Source organism: Pan paniscus, chromosome X, assembly GCF_029289425.2.
Source record: "Pan paniscus chromosome X, NHGRI_mPanPan1-v2.0_pri, whole genome shotgun sequence".
NCBI lineage: Eukaryota > Metazoa > Chordata > Mammalia > Primates > Hominidae > Pan > Pan paniscus.
The window spans coordinates 129,201,333-129,219,506 of NC_073272.2; the positions used below are offsets into that span (position 1 = coordinate 129,201,333).

The window sequence follows — 18,174 nt, forward strand, 5'->3', positions numbered from 1 at the left end:
ACAATCTTGATACTGTGTTCAGCTGGACGTAGTGGCTCACGCCTGTAATCCCAGCACTTTGGGAGGATGAGGCAAAGAGGTCACTTGAGACCAGGAGTTCAAGACCAGCTTGGGCAACATGGTGAAACCCTCTCTCTACAAAAAATACAAAAATTAACCAGGGTGGTGGTACGCACCTACAGTCCCAGCTACTTGGGAGGCAGAGGCACAAGAATTGCTTGAACTCAGGAGGTGGAGGTTGCAGTGAGCCGAGATCACGCCACTGCACTCCAGCCTGGGAGACAGAGTGAGAGACTCCATCTCGAAAAAAAAAAAAAAAAAGATACTGTGTTTAGTGTGAAAAGCAGACACCAATAGTGTGAATTATGACCTTTTTTAATTAAAAAATTTTAAACAGCTTTATTGAGGTATAATGGAGCTACAATAAACTGCACATATTTGAAGTATACAATTTGATACGTTTTGACATATGTATTCCCCCATGAAATCATCACCACAGTCAAGATAGTGAACATATTCATCACTCCTAAAAGCTTCCTGTTACCCTGTGTGATGTCTCCCTTCCCTTCCCTCCCCTCCCCTTCTCCCCAAACCAATTATCTGTTTTCTGAGCAGTATGATTTTTGTAAAAAGAAAAAAAATGTGTATAGACAGAGAGTAGATAGATGCTTAAAACAGTGTAGAGGACAATGATGGGAAATTTTGAAATTTTTTTTGTTTATGTGTTTGTGAAATTGTATGACAAATACAAGTTGCTTTTGTAATACCAAGAAGTTATTAAAGTTATTAAAATCTGCCACAGACAACCCACAAATTGAATATACTGCATAGGTGTTTGATAAATGCCTGTTGGATACTTGCTAGAGGTGTGGAGTTGGCTGTAAGTGCTTTTCAGCTGTGGTGGTGATAAATATACTCATGATGGCTGAGGGGTACTGACTGGAGGGGTGACTGCTCTAATGATGATGGCTTTAGGTGTACTGATGGCTGTAGGAGTGATGGCTGCAGGGCTGATGGCTGCACGGATGTGATGATGGTTGTAGGAGAGATGACTGTAGGGACGATGGTTATAGGGGTGAGAGGGTCATGGGTGCGGTTGGCTGTAATGTCCAGAAGGGTGACAGCTGTAAGGATGATGGCTGGAAGGGTGATAGCAGCAATGGTGATGACTGTAGAGGTGATGGCTGAAGGATGTCAACTGTAGAGGTGATTACCATAGTGACAATGGCTATAGGTGTGCTGATGGCAGCGGGGATGGCTGCAGGCCTGATGGCTGTAGGGGTGATGGCTGTATGGTGATGGCTATTGATAGGAGTGATGGTAGCAGTGGTGATGGTCACAGGGGTGATGGTAATGGTAGTGATGGCAGTGACGACCTTGAAGACGTGAGTTGACCGGGAGCATTGATCCAACAGGCAGCCAGATGGTCCAACTTCTGGTTTCCGGATTCTGGTCAGTGAGATAAAGGGCTTGGGTACGCCATATAATGTAGAGCTGATTGTCCACCTCTAGGAAGATGGAGCAGAAGGACTGATGATGATCGACATGAGACAACAAGGTAGGGACTTTCTCTGACTGTTCAACCCAAGAGCCGTCTGCATCAGAATCTCTGGAGACTGAAGCTTGGACTTCCTTCCTCCCTAGGGGCCGGCAGGGGCTGCAATTGCTGTAAGAGTAGGTCACGTGGCAGGGCTTCCTGTATGCTGCTGCTGCCGGGTGTCCATGGCCCGCACCCCCAAGCTGCCACTGCAGCAGTCAGAGTGGCAGCTGAAGGCTCGGTTCATGCCGTGCCCCCGGGCAGTTCTGGTGAGGCTAAGCAAGAGGCCTCTGCATCTTGACACCTAGGAGAGCAGGGACGGAGTCTCCCAGGGTGGAGGACCATGCTGCGCCGCAAGCCCTCCAATGCCAGTGAGAAGGAGCCCACTCAGAAGAAAAAGGTGAGGAGCATTTTGGGAACTCACATCTTCCTTTCCTCTGCTTGCTCGACCCATCCCTTCCAAGACTCTTGGAAGTGGGAAGAGCCAAAGGCCATATGTTGAGTCTGTAGGTGAGGGCCACTCACCTAGAAGGCAACGGGACAGGGACCCAAAGGTTAACAGAAGTACAGAAGAGATGTTTAAAATTCTGGAGCAACAGAGTTACAGAATAGATCCTTAGAAATCTAGAGTCATGCAATTCAACCCTAGAAGAATGGGAAAAAAGATCTAAAATTAGGGGCCAGAATCTTAGACTAGAATTTGAGAATAACAAAATACAATGCTTAAGCTGAACCCTAAGCCTGTACTTAATTATCTCTCCTCTACGTTGGTCCTGCCGCCACTTCTGCCCCGGCCACGGCCTCTCAGGAGCCATCTCACTCAAAGGGCCCCGCTGGGCCGCCCAGCTTGGAGCCATGATGCTCACAGGACTGCCACCCCCTCCTCCACTTTGGCCATGGCCCAGACCCTGCCCACTTGGCTCAGCTCTGTGGTAGCTCCCAGGCCCTACCCGAGATGGAGCCAACCTGGAGATGGGGGCCTGAGGCCATTCCAGTCTTGGGGGAAAAGGCATCCGGAAGTGCAGTGGGATGCAGGGGGCATACAGGTTCTTCCTGTGTGGGGAATGAGAAATTAAGTTGAGGTGGTGAGTAGGAGTGAAGGCTGAGGAGGGAGGATTTTAAAGGCCAGGAGGAAAAACAGCTGTCATGGATGGCTGAGGTGTTCATCCTCCTGGGGCAGAGACTGGACTGGAAGATTCCTTGAAGGCTGTGCCAGATCTAGGATTTTGTGGTTGAATTTGAGGATTTCCAGATTTCTTTGGTTGGGTTTGAGGATTTCTAGACCTAATTCTTTAATTCAATTGAAGGATTCTCCCAGACAATCAGCAAGTATATCCTACACATCCAATGGGATGCTAGGACAGTCCCAAAGCAGGCCTGAACTAGGTCCAAGAGGCCCAGGCTATCCCCCGCCAATTTTCCCTGGAACTCAGCCCAGGTGCCCTATGGTGGATCCCCCTTGTCAGGGGAGTAGCTCAGAGATGGAGGCCAAGGCAGCTGAAAGACTGAGACTCGGGGCAGTGGGGTGTGCATCCTGCCCCAGCTCTCAGGTCCTGGGGTGGCTGCCACTTCCGGCTGTATTCTCCCCACCCCAGCTGCTTCTCTAAGGTTGCAGTGGTGGTGGGCGGGGGAGGGGGGAGGTTCATGAATCTTCACACGGGCTCTGTCATCCCCGTCCAAACCCTGCAGGGCGCTAGGCCCAGCAGTCCTGCCATTGGCTGCCACTCCTAAGAGAGCAGGGCCACTTCCCCTTGCTCTCTGGCTGGTGGGGGTGGGAAACAGAGATTGCTCTATAGACACTGCTAGGCCTCAAACCACAGGGGCGCTGAGCTGGAGGAAAGTGTGAGAAAGAGCTGACACTTTGACACTGGGACCCTGTGCCACATCAGGAAGACGTACCTAGGGGCACACAGAAGCCAGAAGTCCCCTTTTTCTTTCCCAGCTTCAATTACCCAGATTCTGTGTTCGGCAGGCAAGTGGGCCCCTGGGATTTCCCCAGGTCTCTCCCAGGAGAAGGGGTCCTTTCGGGGAGAGTAGTCCAGGCAAACCCCACCCCAACCCCTGCCAGAGCCGGTGCCAGCCTCCAGAGCTGGGATGAGCTTGCCTCCACACACTCTGCTAGCCCCAGACTATGGAAATGTCCCCCAAAGCCAAGCTTCCAGAAGGTACACAGCATCTTCCCCAGGCCCAGAGGCAGCGGGCTGGCTGAATCACTGCTAGTCCCTTCTTCTCAGAGGCTGAGATGACGTGGTGGAGAGGAAAGCACAAAGGCAAGAGAGGCCTCTTTCTCCTGCCCCTGCTTCTCCTCTTGGGCCTGCCAATGGAGAATGTGCCAGACAGGGGGCAAGAAAGCTGAGCTGGAATCCTACCACGCTCTAGCTGTAGGACCTTGGACAGCTCATTGACTTTCTTTGGGCCTCAGTTTCCTCGCCTCTGAAAAGGGGGATAACTCCTAATCTGCCCCCCTCAAGAGGTTGTACAGATCACCCAAAAGAATAGATGTGAGAGTACCCTGTCACAAGTGTGCACGTGCACACCACACAAGGGGGTGCCTGCTGCAGGCATGGGTGGGGATAGGGAGACACTGCAAAGAAGAATGAGCCATGCCCCCAGTGCTGGCACAGAGAACACAAGACTTAATAGTACTAAGAGCCACCACAGAGTGAGAGTTCATGGGATGCCAGGCACGGTGCTGTGCATCTCTTACCTTGTTCACTCCCCACGACAACCTGGTGAGGTAGGGGCAGATATTGTCATTATCCCTATTTGACACTTGAGGCTCACAGAGGTGAAGCAACTTGCTGAAGGTCACACAGCTGGGAAGCTGCCGAGCAGGGATCCAAGCCAAGATTTGTCTGACTCCAGAGTCTTGACCCCTTCTCTCTCCACTCTCTTGTCCCCTTGTTGATCTCAAAGGCGCTAGAAGAGCCTGATGAGCATAAAAGATTCAACCCATCAGCAGGAGAGCTCCGTGGGGCAGACCCAGATAGCTGTGGAATGAGTGACCTTCCAGCCAGCAGAGCAGAGGAGGGTGCGGGCCCTCTAGAATGGTAGGGCTAGGACATGGCGCCTCCCATGGATCATGAAGGATTGGAGAGGCCCCAGGGTTGGGAGACAGACCTCTTAGCTGCCCTTTGGAGACTTTCACTTCCTTCAAGTTCTTGCTCTGCAAGCCCTTTGATCTGATTTCACCCAAAGGCCAGTGTTGGGGTATAGGAAGTGGAGAGGGATTTTTCCTGGACTTGGTTCCCCTAAGGATGCTCCTACTCTACCACATCCCCACTTTCTCCATGGCTCCCTTCCTACAGCACACCTCTAGTATGACCCCCGCACCCTGCCAGCATGCACTTTGTATTTTCAGTGGCTCCTCACTGCCCACAGGATACATGCCCTTGGCCTGGCGGGCAAGAGCCTTCCATAGCCTTTTCTACTCCCCCACCCACCATCCCATCATCAGGCTCTCAACGTCTCTAACTTTCATTCTTGTTCAAACCCTTCCGAGCTCCACCTGGAGAAATCCTGCCTCCCCTGCACGGCCCAGCTCAGATATACCTCCTCCACAAAGCCCCGCCAGAGCCCTTCCCCCTCTGCACTTCCACCTGCTTTCCTAGGAGCTCTGTTCAAAAACCACCTGCATGCCATCACCACTACACTCAATCCACTGCTAACTTCTACACTGGTGGGGCGGGGCAACAGCATGAGCTCTGAGGTAGCACGAGCACAGCAACATACTTGGGTTTCCAGAGTCATAGACCTGGGTTTGGAGGCTTGCTCTTCCTAAGACCAGCTGCGCCACCCTGCCTAGGGCACTTCATTTCGCATCTTGGTCTCCTCTGCTTCGAGGTGCGAATATGATGAGGGGCTGCGATGAGGCTGGAGTGAGCTGGCACACATGAAGTTCTTGGCAGGACACGGGCATGCGGGAGGAGTTTAGACCCTCATTGCTGGATTCTCACACACACAGAGGTAGGGCCTAGAGCTCACAGGGTGCTCAGTATATGCCTGGTACCCTGAAGGAGCAGAGGGGGTAGCTCAGGAGACCACTGGGGAAAGCCAAGTTTGCTCAGGAAGTAAGGGAAGAGGATGCTGGCTGGGGCAGTGTGGACCTCTGAGAGATTGATCAGGGCATGGTTTCTGCTTGGATGCTGCCTTTTAAGCTGGAATTGAAAAATCTTTCTATAGAAGTATAATATCCATACAGAGAAGTGGATAAATCATAATTGCGCCACCGAATGAGTTTCTATAATGTGAACATCCCCATGTAGACAGCACTTAGATCAAGAAACAACACTCTCAGAAGTCTAGAAGCTTCCCTCATGCCCCTGCCAGTTACTACACGCCCCCTTCCCCCAGGGCAACCGCTATCCTGACTTCCAACAGCACAGGTGAGCTCTGCCAGGCTTTGAACTTACAGGGGGAACCATATCGTGTATATATACTCTTTGGTGGCCAGCCCCTTTACTCAACCATATGTTTGTGACACTCATCCATACTGTTGGGAACAGTTGTACTGTCTCCTACCTGGGTACTATTCTTTTGTGTGACTCTGCCACAATTAATTTATCCATTCTACAGATGATGGGCATTTGCGGGTTTCCCACTTAAATTGGAAGGGGGAGAAACTACGGCTGACAGAGAGAAGGGCAGAGCATTCCAGGTGGGGAAATACCCAGGGTAAGAGGCTGGAGGTGGGGTGTAGGAAAGAGTAAGCATAAACCTACATTCCACAAGGGACTGCCGTGTCAGACAATGTTCCAAGCACTGTAGGCGTACTCGCTCATTTCATCCTCACAACAGCCAGATGAGGTCGGTGCTTTTGTCTTCATTCCACTAACGAGGAAACAGAAACCTAGAGAAGTTAAGAAACATACCCAGTTTACACAATCAGTGGCAGAACCAAGATGGGAACACTTGCCCTGATGTGAAGTGGGCTTCAGAGAGGTTCGATAACTTGCCAGAGGTCACAAATCCAGAGTTGAACTTCTGAGAAAGCTTCCCTCATGCCCCTGCCAGTCACTACATGCCCCCTTTCTCCGACAGTAACCACTATCCTGACTTACAATAGCATAGGTGAGTTCTGCCAGGCTTTGAACTATAATTATACAGGGGGAACCATATGGTGTATATATACTCTTTGGTGGCCCTACATTTCAAATGTATTGTATATTACATTTGAAATATATATTGAAATATATATTGTTGAGTATACTCAATGTATATTTCAAATGTAATATACAATACAATACATATATACAATACAATACATATATACTCAACAATATATATTTCAATATATATTTCAAATGTAATATACAATACATATATACTCAACAATATATTTAGTATATTTCAAATGTAATATACATTTGAAATGTAGCTCTTTCCAAGAGGCCCACACATTCCTCTGAGCCATGAAGTGAAAAGGGGGCCAACAGTGTATGGTACCACCTCCCCCGTCAGGCACGACTCCCAGGAAGTCCTCACTCCAAAGGGAAGCCAGCAGAAAAGCCAGCCAGGCTCAAGAATTTCAACTCAACCCTGAATGGGGGTCACCTCTCTCTGAAAGGCGGTCAAGATACTTGGGGCTGTCCCTGAGGTTGGAGGTAGGCTTGGCAAAATGCCACCCTGGCGGGCCCTGAAACTCGATCACCCAAAGAACATGTGTTTGTCCTTTCCATCTCCCTGGGCTGAGAGTAGCCAACTGGGCCCAAGACCCAGCACCATCTCTATAGTCCTTTGTGATTATCTCCTCCCACTTTGGACTAAAACTGAGACAGAGGGACCCTCGCACAAGGGTCTGGGAGCCAAAGGCCTTTCCTCCCAGCCCCCAGACTGCAGATTAATGACAGGAAAAGGCCTTGGGAAAGAGCTGCAATTAGAGGGCAGGCAGGCAGTGAATTTACTCTTCCCCAACAAAGCCGACTTCCGGCCCCATGCCTGCCCTCCTGCTTGCTTTCCAGCCTCACCAGTCCCTAGGGTTTCAGGGGCGACTCTTAGCCTCCTGGTCTGCAGATCAGGCTGAGGGTTGGTGGAGAGAAGGCCACAATAGGCCCCATCGGCCTATAAATAGCAGCCCAGCCTGCCCTCCTTGGGCCCAGGCCAGCCCGATGCCCACCCTCTCTCCGTTCCCTCTTTTCCATGCAATAAGAGGAGGAAGTTATCCAGGCAGCTGCATCCTAGCCATACAAGAGGAGGAAATAAATGGAAGGTGGAGGAGAGAAGGGGAAAGAAAGGGAGAAAAAGAGGAAGAATAGTGGGAGGGGACAACCAAGAAAGGAAGATGGAGGAGAGGCAGGTGAACCAGAGTGGTCACCCTGTGGTCATGCTTCTCCTCCCCCACACCCACCTATGGCCCCCTTTTCAGCTCCCCAGGGCAACACAGAGGAGGCTTTCTGACAGAGGCTGCAGGCACCCCACCCATCAGGCCCCAATCGTGCTAGCGTCTGCTTGGCCTGACCACTGACCGAGTTTCTCATCAACTACCTTGCTGTGACTTTTAGGAATGTGTGACCCCAACCCCCAATTGCTGACTTGGCTTTGGTCAAGACCCATCAAGAGTACTAAACTGCTACACTGCAGTCCCCAGGAGTTGGGGCCAATTATTTGTGTGTGTGTTGGTGGGGGACAGGTGATATTGCCCCTGCCCTGGGAGTTTGTCACTGGACACACACAACCCCTTTAGTAGGAAAGAGGATGTGAAACCTTCAACGTTGTGTGGGTTTGGGGCTTCAGTTCCTCAAGCCCTTATCTCGGGTATCTGCAGTCTATCCCACTCTATCTGTCTGGCCATCTGTGAACCCTGGTTCCTGTGTGTATCTTCTGGTCTTGACTGTTTATCTTGATACAGGCTCAGCCTTAACTTCTTGTGTCGAGGGCCTGTCCCCCTTACCTGCCTTGCCCTGGTTTCTGGCTGCTACCTTGCATGTGCATGCATATATATTTAAGAAAGCTCACTAGACTGGGCTCGGTGGCTCACGCCTGTAATCCCAGCACTTTGGGAGGCTGAGGCGGCAGATCGCGAGGTCAGGAGATCAAGGCCATCCTGGCTAACATGGTGAAGCCTCGTCTCTACTGAAAATACAAAAAATTAGCCGGGCCTGGTGGCGGGCACCTGTAGTCCCAGCTACTCAGGAGGCTGAGGCAGAAGAATGGCATGAACCTGGGAGGCAGAGCTTGCAGTGAGCAGAGATCTCGCCACTGCACTCCAGCCTGGGTGACAGAGCGAGACTCCATCTCAGAAAAAAAAAAAAAAAAAAAGGCAAGCTCAGCCGGGCATGGTGGCTCACACCTGTAATCCCAGCACTTTGGGAGGCCTAGGTGGGCAGATCACCTGAGGTCAGGAGTTCGAGACCAGCCTGACCAACATGGTGAAACCCCGTCTCCACTAAAAATACAAATAATAATAATAATAATAAAATAAAGCTCATATCCTGAAAAACATCTCATCAACACAGACCACAAACAATAATAGGTCATGCCTAAAAGTCCAAACACTGGCAAACGTCACTATTGCCAGCTCATCACATTAGTGGCTAAGATTAAAAGCTGAGAAGAAAAAGAAAATGGTGTCTTTCTTCTACCAAATTAGCCCCAATCACGTATGTCCTAAATCTGTGGGCCCCTTCTGTGAATAAGCCTCTACTGTGCTTTTCCAGAAAGTGTCATGCCAGGTCTTGCTGGCTTCTAGTCAGATTGTCTTGCTCTTCTTGGGACACAAATTCATCAGGCTGGAGACCCCAGTGTGTTTGTTCCTATCACTGTGACTGGGGACCTGGCTCAGAGTACACCCAGGACATGGAGGCCAGAGCCACGGGTTTTGGGAGGGATTTGCTCAGTTACACACCGGGCGATGTGCTCATGGATGCTGAGGTATGTCTCTAGTAGTAGATACACATTTACTCTGACTCATGTAGTCTTTCACTCCAGGATTCTGGGGACCAAACTTGAGGAACTGGTGGAATTTCAGGCTAAGTCTGAGGCCCGATTGAGGTGTGAAGCTCTTGAGGTCAGGAACTTGGTCTGTGGCCAGGGCTGGGGTGAAGAATGGAATGAAACCAGGTAGCCCCAAGAACATCGAGGTGCTTCACCCATTAGCCTGGGGCTCCCATGGCCATGTGGCTCTGTCAGCTCTGGGCTGTGGGTATTGTGTGGTGGGGGGAGGCGAGTATGTGGGCCCTCGGGCAGCCATTTAGCCCACTGATTGCAACACCCACCCTTTTTCCAGCTCTCCCTTCAGCGCTCCAGCAGCTTCAAGGATTTTGCCAAATCCAAACCCAGCTCCCCCGTGGTGAGCGAGAAGGAGTTTAATCTGGATGATAACGTGAGTTTCAGGGCATCCTTGTGGGATCTGGCTGCAGGCCCTGGGCAGGGGGGTGGGGGTGGGAGGGAGGAGGGTGAAGAGGAGATAGAATTGTTGGGGCGAAGCCCCCTTTAACACAGAGGGTCCACCTCTCCCCACACCAAGCACTCCCCTGCATTCCTTTCAATTACACATTAAATAGCAAACTATTTATAAATTTATAGGGCTAAGGACATGGCTGGGGTTAAGAGGGGAGGGGATGGGGGCCTCTCAGTTCCACCCCCTCCAGCTTCTGCTGTGACCCCAAGGCCTCTTTTGCCTCAAGTCCCGGACCCAGGCAGGACCACCAGGGTCCCTGGATCGCCTCTTTTGTTGTCACAGATTCCAGAAGATGACTCAGGTGTCCCCACCCCAGAAGATGCTGGGAAGAGTGGCAAAAAGCTGGGGAAGAAGTGGAGGGCAGTGATTTCCCGAACCATGAACAGGAAGATGGGCAAGATGATGGTGAAGGCCCTGTCAGAAGAGATGGTGAGGCCTGTGGATATAGGGGAGGGGGTGTCCAGGGGGCCTGGGGACCGCTCTGGCAGAATGTGAGCATGACCACCTCAATAGCCACTACTCAGGCTGGAAGGCCCTATTTGATGCAAGAAGGAAGGTCACATGGGAGAGGAAACTCACTTGCAGCCACGGACAGGCAGCCAGGCAATCTTGACGGGGCAGGAGGCTGGCGGGGGAAGGGGTGGAGTTTGAGAAGGGATGAAAGTCTGGGCAACAGGGCTGGACATGGTGGCTCCTGCCTATAATCCCAGCACTTTGGGAGGCTGGGGCCGATCACTTGAGGTCAGGAGTTTGAGACCAGCCTGGCCAACATGGCAAAACCCCGTCTCTACTAAAAATACAAAAATTAGCCAGGCGTGGTGGCACATGCCTGTAATTCCAGCTACTCAGAGACTGAGGCAGGAGAATTGCTTGAACTTAGGAGACAGAGGTTACAGTGTGCCAAGATCGTGCCACTGCACTCCAGCCTGGGCAACAGAGCAAGACTCTGTCTCAAAAAAAAAAAAAAAAAAAAAGAAAGAAAGAAGAAAGAAAGAAAGAGAAAGAAAGAAAAAAAAGAAAAGTCTGGGCAAGGGATGCTTCTTGAGGAGGCGGGCCTGGAACAGGGGCAGCTTGAGAAAGATGAAATGGCCTGAGGCAATCCATCCACCTCAAAGCTTTGCTTTGGAACTTCCCCGGGATTGGGAAGGCCTATTTTCTCTCATAGAATCCCTATGAGAGAAAACAGATTGGGCACGGTGGCTCACACCTGTAATCCCAGCACTTTGAGAGGCCAAGGCAGGTGGATCACCTGAGGTCAGGAGTTCGAGACCAGCCTGGCCAACATGGCAAAACCCCGTCTCTACTAAAAATACCAAAACAAATTAGCCAGGCGTGGTGGCAGGTGCCTGTAATCCCAGATACTCGGGAGGCCAAGGCAGGAGAATTGCTTGAACCCGGGAGGTGGAGGTTTCAGTGAGCCAAGATCACACCATTGCACTCTGGTCTGGGTGACAAGAGCAAAACTCCGTCTCAAAAAAAAGAAAAAAAAAGAGAGAAAACAGAGAAGGCTGGCTTCAGCCCAGGGAGGAAAGTTGGCACAGACAGCTGTGGGGCAGGCATGACCCAAGAAGCTTAAATCACACAGTGGGTTTGGGTTGCCATGGCTCTAAAAGGAGCCACTGAGGCAGTGGTGTGCTGGAGTTGGCTCGTACTGGGCTTATACCAGCTCACAAGAGCAGTTGGTCAAACTGTCAAAAATTGTGCAAGCCAGTTGTTAAACACAACCATTATTAAAAATCAAATTAAAGAAACTTACAATTCAGTTAATTATATTTTTTTAAAAAGGTAAACTGGGCGTGGTGGTGTACACCTATAATCCCAGCTACTCAGGAGGACGAGGCAAGATGATTGCTTGAGCCCAGTAAGAGTCCAGCCTGGGCAACATAGGGAGACTCTGTCTCTAAATAAATAAATTTAAAAAAATAAAATTTTGTAAAAACGAACAAAGGTAATACAGTAAATCTTCAAAACTCATCACTTCCTAATTCTTGTACTACCTTTTACTCTTATCAATGCTGCTGAGGTTACGTGCATCCATAGCATCTTCATGGTGGCAATAGCCTCGCCCTCATTTCAGACAACACGTCCAGTGATGTCAAAATGGTAGCTTGACATTGGCCGTGGAGGGGAGTGTTTACAACACAGGAATTGGCAACTCATCAGGGCCAGCTGTTAAACAGTTATCACCTCACTGAGGTGTGGTGAGGTAGGGGGAGCTCTGGAGTCTGGCTTGGTTGTGGGTTGCCTTGGGACTTGAACCTGAATTCCCTTGGCCTGAGTTTACAGATGAGGAGTAAGTAACCCTTGGGCCTTACTCCTCATTTGTAAACTCAGGCCAACAATACCACTTACCTTCAAGTGTCACTGTAAGGATTCAGTGAAATGGCAGGCAGGCCTGGCACACAGAAACACAGGCAAAAGTAGTTTCCTCTCTAGCGACATTGTCTGCCCAGTTGTGCGGTAGCAATGGTTGAGTCCAGGTTGTGCCACCGTGGTCTTTTCTGTATGTACATCGGCACTTGAGGCTGACAAAAGCACATCCACGTGGCACCCTGGTTGAACCTGTTTCTGTGAGGTAACCAGGGCAAGGACTGTCACTCTCATTTTTACAAAAGGGGAAGAAACTAGGGCTCAGAGAGTGCCATTCAGCCTATAAGTGGTAGAGTTGGGGTTTGAGCCAGCCCCCAGCTCTTCACCAAGCCCAGGCCCATTTCTTCAGCTTCATGCACACCCCAGCAAGGCTCCTTAAAGCTTCCCGCCTACCCTCCCTGCAGGCAGACACTCTGGAGGAGGGCTCTGCCTCCCCGACATCTCCAGACTACAGCCTGGACAGCCCTGGCCCTGAGAAGATGGCGCTGGCCTTTTCTGAGCAAGAGGAGCATGAACTTCCGGTGCTCAGCCGCCAGGCATCAACAGGTGAGTAGGGGATGCGGGGGACACCTGCCGAATCTGGAGGAAAGGACTGGGTTACAGCCATGCTGGTGGCACGCTGTCTGGGAGGGGGGTAAGAGAAATGAATGCTTACTCTTTGCCTGCTGGGAACATTCTCAGTCCTCTTCACATTAAATCTTCTCAACAACCTCATGGGGCCAGTACTGTTATCCTTGCTTTATTGATGTGGAAACAGGGTCTTAGGGAGGTTAAGTGACTTGCCCAAGATGACCCAGTCTTGAACTCAGATGTACCGTAGAGGAACTTCCACTTGCTATCCTCAGGCCCCGGAGAGGCCCACGGGCAGAGGAAGAGTCTCAGTCACCCTCTTGGACCAGCCCGTCCCCACCCTTCCAAGGGGAGCTAGAGGCTACAGATCCCTGGGCCTCTGATGCCCCAGTCGGGGGTGGGCGTATGAGGTCTCCAGCTGTGAAGAGTCAGCCTCTTGACCCTAGACCATAGTTGCTGGGCTCAGGGCATCACTTGGCATCTTCTAGAAGTCCATGGGACGGGACAAGAGGTGCCAGCAGGGAACTCGTCCAGGCAGGGGCTTTGGGTTCTGCAGCCCCATTCAGCACCACCTTTCTTGCCCCTCAAGTCCACTCCAAGTTTCCTGCTTTCTCTGCCTCCACAGACACTTCCCTGCCCCCGACTGAAAATCATTCAAAATGCCCACTACTCTGTACTTCCCAGGGAGAAAGAGCCCAACTGAGTTTCTATGTGACATTGTAACTAAACATTGAGTTAAGCAGGGAAAGTCAAATATGAATGCAGGGCATAGCTTCCTGGGTGGAGGGAGCGTTGGAGTGGGTATCAGGGAACATGGAGTCTAATGGACTGACTCAGTGCTGCCAGTTATAAAATGAGAAGCCTTGAGCAGTTCACTTGGTCTGTGTGACCTCAGATTTCCGCATCTGTTCATTGGAGTGTTGGCCCAGTTGTTCTCTAGAGGCCCTCCTAATTTGCCCATTCTTTGGTCAGTGAGCCATTTCTCCTCCCATTGCCAACTCTTTTCATGTCCAAGGGTCCAGAGGTGAAGCTGTGCTCCTGGTCGGTAGCCAAGGGGGTGGTTCAGAATCCCTTCTGCAGTGTAAAGCTTGCCAGAGCCCAGCTGCCTTCCCGGTGTATACCCTTGGGATTTCTAGGCAGGTCCCCTGGAAGGCACCTGCTAGGCACTGTCTCAGCTGTTCTAGGACAAAGGTGAGCCTCCTCCCTGCCCCATCTCCTGCAGGCAGTGAGCTCTGCAGCCCCAGCCCAGGTTCTGGCAGCTTCGGGGAGGAACCACCTGCCCCCCAGTACACAGGGCCTTTCTGTGGCCGGGCACGAGTCCACACCGACTTCACTCCCAGCCCCTATGACCACGACTCGCTGAAACTGCAGGTAAGATCAGCATCTGGGCTTCTCTGGAGCCTGGCAGGCTGTGCCCAAAAGGGAAGCTGGACTGAACCAGGCTATGACAGTGTCAGTGGAGGCCAAGGCCCCCCATATCCTCTCTCCCTTGCTCCCTTCTCCTCTCCTCTCCCCCAACAGAAAGGAGATGTGATCCAGATCATTGAAAAGCCACCTGTGGGCACGTGGCTGGGCCTACTCAATGGCAAGGTGGGCTCTTTCAAATTCATCTATGTGGATGTGCTGCCCGAGGAGGCCGTGGGGCATGCCCGCCCCAGCCGCCGACAGAGCAAGGGCAAGAGGCCCAAGCCTAAGACCCTGCATGAGCTGCTGGAGCGCATCGGCCTGGAGGTTTGAGCTTGGACCTCACTAGTATCTAGTATCAGGGAGGCACAACTGCCCCAGGGATGGGGACCAGGAAATGACAGCTATGCGTAGTTGGGGAGGACCTAGGCAGGGGTGGCTGGTAAGCAGCTGTGCCGATGGCCTGCCTCTGCCTACAGGAGCACACGTCCACCCTCCTGCTCAATGGCTACCAGACACTGGAAGACTTCAAAGAGCTGCGAGAAACACACCTCAATGAGCTGAACATCATGGATCCACAGCACCGGGCCAAGCTGCTCACGGCCGCCGAGCTGCTGCTGGACTATGACAGTGAGTGGCTTTAGGAGCGGCCTGGTGAGGGTGTGTGCCCACCGGCATTCCAGGGAGGGGAGGCTTGCCCTGGCCTTGCCTTCTGTCCACGCTCTGCCCTAGGACTGCTCTGCAGTGGAAAGGTACTTTCCACTTGAATTAGAATTTCAGGGAAAGTGTACGGGAGAAAGGAGTTGTAGGGATGATTGGGCCCAACCTCCTTTGGATCAAAGGGGACCCTTAAGGCCAAAGAAGGCAAAGCCTTACTTGAGGCCTCAAAGCTGAGTAATAACAGAGCCAGGATTCAAGCCCACTGCCTGGCTCCAGCTTAGTGCTAAAGAAGTGTGAGCTCCTGGACTGCAGAGCTGGCCTGGAAACAACTCCTACCGGCTTCTAAGCTGGAAGCAGTGAGGAGAGGGGCAGGGCGGTGGCAGGTGCCCAGAAGGAGAGACTGCCTATGGTGTATTTCCCAAGGTCCCTACCTCCACCCCCATATTCTGTCTCCCTCTCTCGTCCCTGGCAGCTGGCAGTGAGGAGGCTGAAGAGGGCGCCGAGAGCAGCCAGGAGCCAGTGGCACACACAGTGTCGGAACCCAAGGTGGACATCCCGCGCGACTCAGGCTGCTTTGAGGGCTCGGAGAGCGGGCGCGATGAGGCAGAGCTGGCAGGCACTGAGGAGCAGCTGCAAGGCCTCTCCCTGGCCGGGGCACCTTGAGGTGGCGGTGGCAATAGGCCAAGGCTGGGACCCAGCTGCAAAGGCTGTAGGAGTGGGCCCAGCCTCCCGTGGTGGCCCAGGCCCTGAGGACTGGCACTGAGCCTGGCCCTGCTTCCCCAGGGACACTTAGGGCCACAGAGGCCAGGCCAGGGCCCTACAGGTTCCAGGCTCAGCTGGAGTGGTTGGGGAGTCGCCCAAGGGCACATCCCACCTGCCTGAGCCCCGCCCTCCACCAGCGACTGACAGCGCAGCCCCTCCTGGCACCAACTGCTCCCCTGCCATGGCCACGGCCACAGCAAGCGGGGCACTGGGAAACCCTGCCCATGTCCCTCACCAACAAGGCCTCCAAATCCTCCTCACCCCCACACCACCTACCCCTGTCGCACTGCTCCTGAAAAGGGGGCCAAGTCAATGTTTCAGGTCAGTCTAAAAACCCTAGGGAAGCTGGCCATTTAAAAGAACCCAAACTGACCATGGGTAAATCCAGTTCCCCTAAATAAGGCCTGAAGAAATCCACAGGTACCATTCCCACTTTCCTTCTCCCTAGCTTTCTTAGAGGTTTGGCCACTAAATCTTATGAGACTTGAACCAAGTGGCTTCCTCTTTCTAGGCTTAGGACGGGTTGGGGTTAGAAAGGGTGATCACTGAAGGCCTTGCCTGCTCTGACATTCTGTGACATTAAATGTCTATTCTCCTGTTACCTGTGGCCTGGGACACCAGTGGGGTTTATCGAGGGGACCAGAGGGGCCTCAGGCTTTCAGATGAAATGGCTCCTCCTACTCACCCACTTTATTCCTCTCCATGTAATTCAGGACAAGCTGCAACTTCCCCCAGCTTAACACAATGCCCATACCTCATACGATATGCGCCCTCCCGTTCCATCCCTGGCCCCCTCAAACGAGACTTCTCACAAGGCTGATTACAGATGGTCAAACCTGGCTTCCAAGGACAGAATTGCCTCTCGGAAGCCAGCTGTGGATCTGAGTCCAGAGTTGGCCACTTGTGTGGGTCCTCACAAGCAAAGAGAGCACTAAACTTGATATTGGGGGTCCACCACTCCAACTTTGCTTTCTGAAGGTTTTGGTGTACATTGAGCCCCAGAAGGAAAGGAGAGTATCTGTGAGTGGGGGCCTCCCTTGACCCCAGAACGAAGTCTATGCCCTGAATCCCCAGAGTAGCCCTTCCCTGGTGCCCAACTGGCCTGGGGACAAACAGCGTCCACTACATCTAGGACTGCCGGCTAAGTGGACACACTTCTTGACCTCCTACCAGGAACTTTGGTAAAAGCTAGCTTTGGGGAAGGGGTTGGGTGTAAATATGAGAGGGTGGAGGGAGACCAGCTGGTAGCAATAAACATGGGTAGAACTAAATTACCGTCTCCAGTTATCTTTTCTATGGAGAGAGTGTTGTGGGGAGGGGCAGACCGGTCTCCTTCAAAGCTGGCCTCAGAAAAGTGTCCCTCACTGTCCTTTCAGGTCCATCTTTCCCTTCCCTTAAATGTTCAGTGCCCTTGACTCTGCTGACCTAAAGCTCCAGTCTGAAGCCCTAGCTGGCTCTGCCCTCCCCTCTAACCAGCCCTCCTCAGAACAAGGCTCAAGCTCCCATGACCACGGGCTTTGCTGGGGTCCAAGAGGTGTAGGGGGGAATGGCTATTTCCCTCATCCAATAACTGTTCATTTTAACAGGGCCCTTAAAGACCTTCACCCGTGTGAAGAAAGGCCTGCACTGAGGAGCTGTCCAGGATCTAAGAGGGGGAGATTTGGGGTCAGCATGGCCTTTCCTCTGAAGTCACCTTTTCCTGGCCCCCACCCTGTACCCACTAAAGCAGTGCCATCTCCTGGGAGGTAGGATGGAGATGAAGACCCCTAGCTTCCTTTCTGTTTCTGCCAGAATTAACTGCATTGGGCATTGGGAAGGGGGTTACTGGAGAGAGAGCTGCCACCAGAGTGAGGACGAGGCCACTTGACTTCCAGGCCTTGTTCTCAGTTGCATTCATCCCACCGCCCTTAGTGACTGGGGGTGCCAGGAAACTGCAAGCATGATCCTCACCAAAGATATAAGAGCCCTAACAGCCTCAAAGCCCCAAGGGTACTGAATAATTGCAGTCATTTAAGGACCACCTCCACTTGTGCCAGGCACTGAGCACTTTACATATAGCATCTCCTGTAATCCTCACAGTGTCCCCCTGAGGTGGGTGCCCTCATCATCCCAGTTTACAGAGGAGGAAACTGAGGGTTGGGGAGGTTGAAGAAGTTGACTAGAAAGTAACAGAGCAGGAGTCTTCCTGACTGCAGAACCCATGTTCTTAACTCCTATGCTACAATGCTTCTCCAAAGGCCTCATCCAACAAGCATTCAAAAGTCCTGGGCACTTTGGAGGGCAAGCTGACTCTCTGACCCAGCCATTTCCCTTCTAGAATTTAATCAGCCACATAAGTGCAGAAACAGCCACATAAGTGCACAAATACCCATGGACAAAGATATCTACAACAGCTCTGTCTGTAATAGTAAAAAATTGAAAACAATGCAAATGGGGAATTAAATGCTTTATGGTTTGTTCATATACCACGCAG

At 51.9% G+C, this 18,174-nt stretch overlaps 1 protein-coding gene across 2 annotated transcripts; it reads left to right on the forward strand.

Moving 5' to 3' along the window:
• Positions 1–1,707: 1,707 nt before the first annotated feature.
• Positions 1,708–16,979, forward strand: SASH3 (SAM and SH3 domain containing 3). Of its 2 annotated transcripts, XM_003818929.4 has the most exons (8): positions 1,708–1,937; positions 9,762–9,857; positions 10,218–10,364; positions 12,710–12,851; positions 14,098–14,246; positions 14,397–14,606; positions 14,759–14,909; positions 15,412–16,979. In XM_003818929.4, the coding sequence occupies exons 1-8, from the start codon at positions 1,881–1,883 to the stop codon at positions 15,600–15,602; spliced, it is 1,143 nt and encodes a 380-aa protein (XP_003818977.1). In that variant the 5' UTR covers positions 1,708–1,880; the 3' UTR covers positions 15,603–16,979. The 2 variants fall into 2 exon arrangements, with proteins under 2 accessions (XP_003818977.1, XP_008970592.1); XM_008972344.4 differs by having other exon boundaries at positions 1,768–1,937; positions 14,098–14,606; positions 15,412–16,962.
• The last annotated feature ends 1,195 nt before the right edge of the window (positions 16,980–18,174 follow it).

Excerpts from the sequence above, each read along its gene's own strand:
- SASH3 (XM_008972344.4), top strand. The coding sequence starts at position 1,881 with ATGCTGCGCCGCAAGCCCTCCAATGCCAGTGAGAAGGAGCCCACTCAG. Across the intron at positions 12,852-14,097 it reads CAGCCGCCAGGCATCAACAG|GCAGTGAGCTCTGCAGCCCC; the intron begins GTGAGTAGGGGA and ends CATCTCCTGCAG. Across the intron at positions 14,607-14,758 it reads TGGAGCGCATCGGCCTGGAG|GAGCACACGTCCACCCTCCT; the intron begins GTTTGAGCTTGG and ends CTCTGCCTACAG.